General features: G+C 38.5%; 1 protein-coding gene across 1 annotated transcript; it reads left to right on the top strand.

Moving 5' to 3' along the window:
- Positions 1 to 1,417: 1,417 nt before the first annotated feature.
- On the top strand, positions 1,418 to 6,154 carry LOC121871829 (zinc finger CCHC-type and RNA-binding motif-containing protein 1-like). Its single transcript, XM_042374352.1, has 5 exons — positions 1,418 to 1,638; positions 1,972 to 2,132; positions 3,525 to 3,725; positions 4,585 to 4,810; positions 5,846 to 6,154. The coding sequence occupies exons 2-5, from the start codon at positions 1,972 to 1,974 to the stop codon at positions 5,981 to 5,983; spliced, it is 726 nt and encodes a 241-aa protein (XP_042230286.1). The 5' UTR covers positions 1,418 to 1,638; the 3' UTR covers positions 5,984 to 6,154.
- The last annotated feature ends 4,923 nt before the right edge of the window (positions 6,155 to 11,077 follow it).

Raw genomic sequence — 11,077 nt, 5'->3', positions numbered from 1 at the left:
GGGATGAAGAAAATGCACTAGTTGAGACTGTGTGTGAGAAGGACCTAGGTGTGTATGTTGACAATGAGCTGAAGTTCTCGGGCCATTGTGAGAAGAAGGTAAACCAGGCAAATAAATTATTGGGTCTTATAAGAAGGTCGTTCAGATATCTAGACGGTCCGTCCCTCGTGACGATCTTCAGGAGTGAAGTGCTTCCCAATCTGGAGTACTGTCACCCCATCTGGTCCCCGAGATATGCTAGGGACTGTCAGTTGGTTGAAAATGTTCAAAGGAGGGCCACCAGACTGGTGCCTGCACTTCGGCACCTCAGCTACCCTGAGAGATTGGAGCGCCTGAACTTGCCTAGCTTATACTACAGACGGGCAAGGGGGGACCTAGTTGAGGTGTATAAGCATCTCAGGGGGCACTACTCAGTTGAGTGTCCTTACTTGGAGCTGGTGGACGCTCGCCCCACAAGGGGTCACAGCTCAAGATTGAAGAAGCCGCAAGTCCAGAAAACCGTGAGGGCAAACTTTTTCGGAGTGAGGGTTGTAAACTCTTGGAACAATCTACCAGAGAGTGTTGTGACGGCAGCGAGTGTGAGCTCTTTCAAGACAAGACTTGACCAACACTGGAGCGGGTTCAGGTACATTCAGGAGCCGGTGCATGCCCAGTACTTGCCAACAGTGCGTGACAGAGACGTGACCGATCGCCCAAGCGGCTAACAAGCCGATCAGTGGCGAAGAGGATAAAAGTAAAAAAAAGTAAAAAGTAAAAAGACAGTACTCCAGATGGGGAAGCACTTCACTCTAGAAGATCATTACATAAAACTAAATACCACAAATATTACTTTTACTTCACCATTGATCGGCTTTTAACTACTTGGGCGATCGGTCACGCCTCTGTTACGTACTGTTGGCCAGTAATGGGCATGCACTGGCTTCTGAATGTATCTGTACCTGCGCCAGTGTTGGTCAAGTCTGGTCTTGAAAGAGCTCACACTCGATGCCGCCACAACACTCTCTGGCAGTGTGTTCCAAGAGTTCATAATTCTTACTTCGGATACACAACTCATACCTCAGTCCCACAACACCCACTCATGCCTCAGTCACACAAGACACAACTCATACCTCAGTCATACCATTCATGCCTCAGTCACATCACCCATGCTTCAGTCACACACCCAGTTGCAATACATTTTGTTTTAAGGCCAAAAAGTTTCTGAAAAGGCCAAGATGGTTTTGAAAGGCTAAAACTGATAATCCTGGTAACACTGATTTACTTATTTCTCTCAGACAACTTAAAAGAACAAGATATATCTCAACTTCCCAAAAATTATTCTAGAATTATTAAATTTGATCGGATTAGATTCAATATAAGTTGTCTGCTTGAACAAAATATTAATTATGTACATCTTATATGTGGTGGTGTAATATTCCAACATAACGTGACTGACCAAAACAATAACAACACCGATCAGTAACTGTGTCGGGTGTAAGAGACTTGCAGTGGTTAATGACCTTGTTACCTGCTTAATCACCTGATTTGTAACATTAGTAATATCATCAAATAAATTTAGAACACACATGTCCTTAAAACGTTGGGATGAGACCAATTGACGGCTCTTCAACTGCAGCACCGTAGTTCCATTTGACTGAGGTAAGGACTATGGGGTAATATCTATCCAGTGGTTAATAGTCCGTTTATGAACCTTTATTTGCTTCTGGTTGGTTGAGGCTGATGGTGTGGGGATTTGGAGAGAACGGAGACCAGCTGGGTTAAGAGATGCACGAGTCAGTATGTGAAGAAGATAGCAAGGAGTAGCCCAGGAATGACATAAGGAGAGGTTGTAAGATATGATCTAAGAGACAAGAACCTGTTGAGAGGCTGTAAAAGTGGATAACTGCCATTAGGTAATCACAAAAACACATGGAACTTGGCTCTGCAATGATAATGATGAATGTGTGTGTTAACTCCAGTTTTTCTTTTCAGATGCCACAGCAAGCACAGACAATGGCAAGCGTACGACCTGCCGCTGCTGGACGACAGACTCTGGCCCCGAGCCGTAGCACTGTTTATGTATCCAATTTGCCCTTTAGTCTTACCAACACAGATCTACACAAAATATTCGAGAAGTTTGGAAAACTTGTGAGGTAATATGAAAATAAAATTATACTGTACAGCTCACACAACAGGGGATGGGCACAGCTCTGGTTGATTGATTGATTTATGGAATTTAGGCTCAAAGCCAAGCACTGGAGCTAATAGGCTATTCAACACCAACACAGCTCTGGTGATCCTGTTGCCATCAGGCTTGTTGAAGCAAATTTTATGGAGTGGATGTCGTTCCTAACAATAACCCATAGGGTGCGAATAAACTGGCAAGTCTTGGTTGCAACTCCCTAGAATGGCCTAGATCATCTATTTTGGGTAAGGGAGTAATTCCTAGATCGAGTATCTTGGAGTATTATGATGTCTCCTGTCCCCACTATTCTAACTGGCCCAGATATATAGCCATAGTAGACCAGCACGATTAGAGTAATGAAAGGATTGGTCTGTAGTCCTGTTTTGTACATGTGGTGAAAGAGGGCGATGCATGTACAGTAGCTAAAACAACTATCTGTGCATGTGGGGGGTTGATATGCTCCAAAATTTTACGTGTGACAGCCCTCATATACCAAAATTTATCGTCCGTGGTCTCGTACTGTTTCCCACAAAGTATGCACAGATAGTTGTTTTAGCTACTGTACCTCCTCCTCCCAGAGGTAGATGAGTGTACTGGACACTGAAGTGATGCTGTGCCTGGTTTTCTGACTGAGCTTCAGAACCTTAAAGGATCAAGGAACACACAAGTGTTTACATAGCAGTGAAGACTTACAGCCTGTACTGCACTGTAATGTATCTTTATACCAAGTGTTTGTTTTAGTACAGTATTGAAATTTTGGGATGAAGGTGAAGGACATTCAATTTTTTTGTAATTTAAAACCAATTTTTTAGACCTTAGTCAAGTTTTGGGTCCTTATGAACTTGGTAGTTTGCCCTGTAGACAAGTTAACTAGAGTAAAGAGTCATCCTTTCCTGGTTTGGTTAGAAAGCAAAATTCGAGTGTCAATCCTTTTATTTTTTCTGACTATTTTATACCTAACAACTGCTGTGCATGATCTGGCCATCTATCACAGCCCTTATTGAGCCATATACTGTACTGTTCAACTACAATTTTAGTCTTGTAAGGTAAAAGTTGCCAGGTCCAAGTCTCTTCCTGATGGTGTGTTGTACTCACAGTGTCCAGTTTGTATTACTTAAGTTGGAGTTAGGAGTTAATAAGATTGTAGTCTGCATTGTTGAGGAGTGTTGTTAAAGGAAGTTTTCAAAGGGTATTGAGTTTGGATTTGAATTGATCCAAATTTGTGTGAATGTTTTGTGTCATACAAAATTTGGAGTTTACATTAGAGAACTTGATATAAGTCTCACGGTGATAAGTTGTTGCATTTATTATATAATTTTGTTGTTCAAGTATAGAATTGATAGAATTATATATCTTGCAGAGTCACAGTTCTTCGAGATCAAGATCGAAAGAGTCGTGGTGTTGCCTTCATGTTGTTCTTGAGTCGTGATGAAGCTCAAGCCTGTGTCCGAGGTACAGACGGCTGCAAGATGTTTGGTCGCACTCTGAAGGCCAGCATCGCCCGAGACAATGGCCGAACTACAGAATTTATCAGAAGAAGAGAATATCCTGATAAGTCGAGGTTAATTTTCACACTAAGTATTTTGGTTTTAGGTCATTACATATAATTTAAGGAAAGGAGGATAAAATAACCTAATCTAACCAATTATTGTCCTCCACTTGGTGACTCCCATGTTAATCACACACCACGCCAGTTCATCATTAACATACTATATGGCTGGAGATGATTCTTATAGTTATACAGTACTGTATATTTTTCCCTCTCATAATTATAAAAAAAAAAAAAAATTGGAGATTGTCAGTGACTAATTACTACCATCCTTACCTATCTTGAGTTTCAGGTACATGCAGTCAGTGCCCGATACTCGTATACTGTACGAAGGTTCCGTTTATGAAAGTCCGAAGTTAAAAAGAAAGACATTTTGTACTGCACTATACTGTATCGTGCAGTCTTCATGTATATTACGTATTTCACTTAAAACATTTATTATAGGCTTCAAATCATTATCTGGGGTCTGTACATGTAGATGCTGGAGGTAGGGGGTCTTGTGCCTTAATGTGTCACTCGTGTTGCGAGTAGTGTGATGAATACCATTTTCTCAGTTATTAAGAGTTATTTGCTAAGGTTAAAAGATTTATTCTCAAAGAATTCATTTTTGTATGTTGTATCACTTTTATAACCTTATTTTAGTCAATTATTTTTCTCCCTAATGTCCTTGTCACATGGCAATAGTTTACAGCCTTGAGTTTAATTCCTGCTATGGAATGATGGATTGTATCCTCTAGTAGTACTGTTGGGCTGTGTGTGATGACTGCTCACAGGTTCACTGTCAACCACAGCATATATTAAATGTCTCTGTTCTTTATTTTCCAAAGGCCTTTACATTATGGGTAAAATTAGTGTATGGTTTGGTTTGCAGGTGTTATGAATGTGGGGAGGCTGGACACTTGAGCTACACCTGCCCTAAGAACCTCCTCGGGGAAAGAGAACCAACAAAGAAAAAATCCAAAAAGCGAAGGGAAGAATTTGGGCAGGAGGGAAATAAGTCCCAGAGATTAGACATTGGTGATGTTGAAGACGAGGAAGAGGAGGAAGATGACAGAAATTTTGAAGATGAATCTCTGAGTGGAGCCATTAGATACCAAGTATGTTTTTCTATAGTATTAGTTAAATTATTTTCTATAAAAGTTTGCTATTATTTTGTATTAGTATGTGCAGAAGTAAAACCCAATCTGATTTCTGGGTCACAAGAAGTTTTATCACAACCTGATTAGAATCTTGCTGGTTAGGTTGTTGGTCTTCCTTCTGTGTTAACAAGGTCCTCGGGTTTAACAGGTACTCTACTGTATAATTATCTTACTGCACTGCTTCCAACTTAAAGAAGCAGTTATTCATCCTTGTTCTATTCAGTCAATGCTATTGCCTAATATACATTTCCAAAGCAATTGTAATACTAACCATATCAGGGGACATAATTAGATAATAGGAACTGGCAAAAGTGTGTACCTGCCATCCTCTGGGAATACTCAGTAATTCACTTCATCTTACCTAAGACCTAACATAACCTTCACTCACCATCCACATTGTGTTGGACAGACAAATTGACACGTTAAAGAATTCTTATTTTAGGATTGGTGTTCAAAATCAAATAAGTAGGTACCCAATGACCCTCACAGCCAGTTTTCATGCATGAAGACTGAAAAGTGTTGCAGTAATCAGAGGCCATGATACTGAACCAAAATGTCTGAATATTAGGCTTCAATATCTTTTCAAAATTCAACCTAGGTTTGCCATTGGCGAGGGTTTTGACCATTTTGTTCTTGAAAATCCAATCCCTATGAACTACTAATCCTTGAAATACAAACTTGAGGGTTAATGGAGACAACAGGAATAGGGACGTTCAACTTTAAAAAGACATCACCCTTTTTTTTACCAAACTTTATCCCTCATCATGTTTGGGCATTGTTTTAGCTTATGTATTTTCCTGAGGAAAAACAGTTTTTGAGAGCATATAATGATTTAGTTTCTTGGAAAAGATTGTTATGAGATCATGAAACTTACTTTAAATAATACAGGTTGAACCTCACTAGTCTGGCAAGCTTGAGACCAGACTGGTGTTGGCCTATTGATAATTCAGAACCACCGAAGTTCACCAATTTCTTCCTAAACTTCCCTTCTAGCAAGAACTACGGGAGGCAGAGGCATTCCAGAGCAGAGTGGCTACTGGGGAGTATTTTAAGGGCGAGTCACAGGTCCACAAGACAAAGATAAAGCAGTCAACTTACTTCAGTGATGAAGAGGAATTAAGTGACAGCTGAATTACCAAAGAACATTGCATAGATATACATGCAATGTAATATAAAGGTTTTGACAGTACAGTACAGTGGTCCCTCGGTTAACGAGCACAATTCGTTCCAGAAGGTTGCTCGTTAACCGAAAAATTCGTTACCCAAAACCAGTTTCAATGGGTTTTTGGGTAATTGGTTCCAGCTCACCGAAAATTGCCTAAAGTCAACAAAAATGGTAGTAAAGTACACTTACTTTGAGGTGTGTATGTAGAAGGTTCCTGGATGATGATGATGATGTGAATTTGAAGTGGGAGGTGGAGGAGGAGAAGAAAAGGAAGTGAGGGTGGAGGAGAAGGGAGAAGAGAAGGCATTGGGGTGGAAGAGAAGTCACTATGCCGCCATTTCGCCCATAAAATTTTAGTTCATTTGGTGTAATTCAAGATTATTTTCTTTAAATCAACACTGCACTGCATTATATATTGTCAATATGTAAAATAAACTTCAGAAAGACCAATAATGTGACTGGAAACACCGAAAAATGCGTTTATGTTGAAGAGAGTCTAAAGCAAGATGTTACCTCCACTGAAAAGACAGAGACTGACGCCTGTATGGTGTGTTGACAGGCTGTTTGGCGCGCTAAAAACTAGTTTCCCTGTACAGTCGGCCCTTAACATACGCCGGGGTTAGGTAACAGAGATACCCGTGAATGTTAAGAATCCGCGTATTTTTTGCTGCCGCCCCCCCCTCTAAAAACACCCCTGGCTCCCCATGTCCTTATTTACCATATATACCTGCAAGTAGTTCGAGTTTTTATGACCCAATTTTTTGGCCAAAAATTGGGGGTCGACCTCTAAACGGGTACCGGTAATAGTTTTGTTAGGTTGAAAAATATTTACCAGTAACTACCAGTAAACAAAGGAAACAACGCACCACCAGCTGGGAGTGTCGGTACAGTTGCCAGGGCAGATCTCTTGCGTCATCATAGCAAGCCCAAAGTACAGGACAATGTAAAACAAAGTATTCATTTTTTAAAGTTTATTTATAGATACATAAATTTTTGTTCACTACATTTGAAACATCAATCTTTGTTAATTAAGTTTGAAACAAAAGAAAACTACGATACCGTATTTCTAAATACCAGGTATTTTCATTAAAATATTACATCACAAGTATATTTTACCTTAACTGTGACTGAATGAATATATTCTCAGAAATAAATATGGAAATGTAATATTTTTGCTGAAATGCCGTACGTATTACAGTGGAAAGTAGGATAAAATCATGACGAAAACAATGACTTTCGCTTTCTTTCGTTGTTCAAAAGATTTTACCGTAATCGCTTTTCGAATGGTTTTCAGTTAAAAAAACTGTTGTTTCACAAGTGAATTAGGATAGAATATTGTAATACAACAGTTTTTTAACTGAAAACCATTCGAAAAGCGATTACGGTAAAATCTTTTGAACAACGAAAGAAAGCGAAAGTCATTGTTTTCGTCATGATTTTATCCCACTTTCCACTGTAATACGTACGGCATTTCAGCAAAAATATTACATTTCTATATTCTCAGAAATGAAAGTAGTTTTGCTGAAACGCAATGTATTTCAATGTAAATTAGGATAAACTACATGAAAAAAGACTTTACCTAACCTTCCGATGTTCAAGATATGTTACTCGTTTTTTTAATAGTTTTCGGTTAAAATACTGTTATACTGTATTAGTGATATTCAATTCATACTGTGCTTGATAGAATACATTCACGGAAATGTAATATTTTTGCAACTACAATGCTGATGTCAACACAAGCATGGTTACAGCGAGACTGACTGACTGAGGGAGCGCAGGAACGCGGGGTGGCGAGGGCTCTGTGTGCGTGTGCGTGTGCGTGCGTGCGTGCAATTTGAATAATGTATATTCCTTTGAATGTATATTCCTCCAGCGGCAATCCGCGTATTTGCAATTCCATGTAAGTTAAACCCGCGTATGTTAAGGGCTGACTGAACTTAAATTATGTTAAATAATTGTTAAAATGACTAAAAAAATTAATGTAAGATTTTTAAAATTATTGAATAGTACAAAATTCTTGATATTTACTAAAATAGTAAGGAATTTAAGCCCTAGAACCGATTACCGTATTGGCGGACTAATACGACAGCTATTGTGCAAGCGAAAACATGTTGAGGGGCTCTCGTAAGGAATTTGTTAATCGAGGGATTGCTCGTCAACCGAAGTTAAGAATCTTATGGAAGGTAATTCGTTAACCAAGGCGCTCGTTAACCGAGGGATCACTGTATTCAGATAATTAATTAAACTAAGGATTTGCAGGAAACAAAGCTATATTGTGTTTGATATATGAGGTGTTTAGACTAACAAGGGAGTATCACAGGATTGTTTGATTTTCCCTTTTCTATATTTCTCCATATCCCCAGTATTTTTCTCAATAGATAATGATATCAGGTAAGGTGGATACACCTCCAGAGTGGTACAATCCTCATAATAAAAAAGGGGCAAAAAACATGCAGTGCAGCCATAAAAATTGAGTCGAGTTGATGAGATAGACATACACACACACCCTGGCTACTCTATACACCTCATTTATATAAACTATGTTAGTGGATGTAAGTTGTAGTGAAATAAAGAATAATTGATTTCATTCTATCTTTGTTTAAATTTATCATTATATTCTCCCATTCCTGTCGAAGGGGGATAGAAAAAGTATACTGTACTTTGTGTTTAACGATTAAAGTACATCCAGAATAACACAAAAGCACCAAAAAGTGTCATTGAAAATCCATAGGTGGCAAATAATTAGCATTGCAGTAATAATTAAAATTTTCAGTTATTACATGTAGTAATTATGCAATTATCAAATTTTTAAACATTGAAAAGTTATTCAAAATTTTACCGACATGTTAAGATTACAGTACAGTATTTAGAAATAATTACATAGACGCATACGTACTGTACAGTATTGAAAGGATTGAAAACCAAAGTCTTTGAAAATGTTTATGGTTGTATTTGATTAGACAATGTAATGCACATCTAATTCCACAGACAATTATACCTTAAAATATGCATACAGTACCTGTCTATTCAAGGAACAAACATATAGAAATCAGAACACTAAAACAAAAACATTAATAGATTATAGCATGTACGTATAATAATAATCATTTAAATAAATCAGTGGTCCTTATCCTAGAGGAAGGGAGGTGGTGTTTCAGTCTCTCAGCGGGCACAAAGGATTGAACACATTTGTGACTCGGAACAAATATTCCCAATGAAATTAATTCATAATTAAAAAATTGGTGTGGCAACATAGGCCAGGGAAAACTTGCCATTCATTAATCTCAGTCTTATCTTTGTGTAGTATTGCAAGTGATGTCATTCTATATCGGGTACCCTACGATGGTGATACAATACAGTACTGTACAGTGAAATCTAGATTTAACAAACTATGTGGAGAGGAAATTCCATTATATCGAGGGTCCGTTTGATGTGAAACCTTCATCCAACCGATTATATGGAAAAAGAAGTCCGTTATGTGGAGGTTTGATTGTATGACTTTTTTGGAGATTGAGAATAAGTAATGGAAAGGCAAACATGAAAACGAAAAATGATATGCGAAAATAATGCTGGCATTTGTATTCTTATCACAGCTGCAATTTTGTTTAACTGAGCTAGGACAATGTTACCATAGTATGGGGGTTCCCGATTTATTTTAAGCACTTCCAAAATACCTGTAGATATATATGGTGGTCAGGCAATCCAACTCTGTCAACTCAACCCATCCCCGGTGAACCCAACCCCAGTTAACCCAACCCTAGTCTACCCAACCTCATCAATCAAACCCTGTTCTACCCAATTCCTGCCAACTCAACCCCTTTTTGTTTATTTAGGTCTAGAAAGGCAATAAAGTCAGTGGAACTTGAACACAAAAAAAATAGGTTGTTAGACTCTTTGGGGATTGGGGGGAGGGGTGGGTAGTGGCGCTATGGAATCAAGTTTGATCATAGGGGTGGGATGGGTGCAGCTCCACAGGGTTAAAAACCACTGAATTAGATCATATCTTGTTCACACTCTTTGGTAACCATTTCTATAAGAAAGTTATGGCTAGGTAGATGCTGACCTCCAGTAAATCATTATTCAACCTATGTTTAGTCTTATACAGAGGTTCTTGTTCACCATTACAAGTAGCTGTACAGTGAAACTTCCCTCTAATGAACTATATAGAGATGAAAGTCCTTTATATCGAGGGTCCATTAGATGTGAAACCCCCCCATCTATCGGATTATATGTAGAGAGAAGTCCGTTATATAGAGGTTTCACTGTACATCTGAAGTTATTCAGTCACTTCTATGAAAATGTGAGCATGAAGATACTTGTAAGTCACAGAAAAGTGTAATACAGTTCTTAAAGCTATGAACTACAAGAGGCATCACTCCCCAGGCCAGGTGTGGTATATTGTACTGTTATTTATATTATATTAAGTCATTACTGACCGTGCTCATAAGCTAACCTTGCTACTAAAAGCTAATTAACAAATTTGATTGACCATCACATTGTCTAGTACAGTAATACTACAGGTCTCATGTACAGTAATGCCATGATTTTGTAGCAGATATATGATTCATCTCGATCAGGGGTCACCAAACTATGGCCCGCGGGCCGGATCCCAAGTCCTTCCCCGGGTCGTGGTAGCTCCGCCTACGCTCTGACGTTACCAGAGCTTTCGTTCTGGCTTGCAAGTATTGAACAGAATGATTATGCTCGTCATTCTTTCAGTTATCCGGCCCACTGTGAAAAAAGTTTGGTGACCCCTGATCTAGAGAATACTGTCTCTTGATGAACATTATAATCACTTATTACTGAACACAGAATATAACATTTTATTTTCCAAACCATAGGAAAACACATTAACCTTGTAAACTAAGTCCATTAAACCAGTCAGTTAGCCAACTCACTTCAGTAACACAGTATCACAAGTTACTGTATGTCACTATCATCCAAATGTACAGTACAGTTAAAGGCTACTTCTGATAGTGGATTTTTATCTTTAGCTTTTTTTACAGGTCATAGTTAATTAGAATAAGAATTATGAACAAAGTTACAACAGGTCTTTGTTC

Source organism: Homarus americanus, unplaced genomic scaffold (assembly GCF_018991925.1).
Source record: "Homarus americanus isolate GMGI-L3 unplaced genomic scaffold, GMGI_Hamer_2.0 scaffold39675, whole genome shotgun sequence".
NCBI classification, from domain to species: domain Eukaryota; kingdom Metazoa; phylum Arthropoda; class Malacostraca; order Decapoda; family Nephropidae; genus Homarus; species Homarus americanus.
The sequence above is the reverse complement of the archived record's forward strand: the minus strand, read 5'-3'. Positions and strand labels throughout refer to the sequence as shown.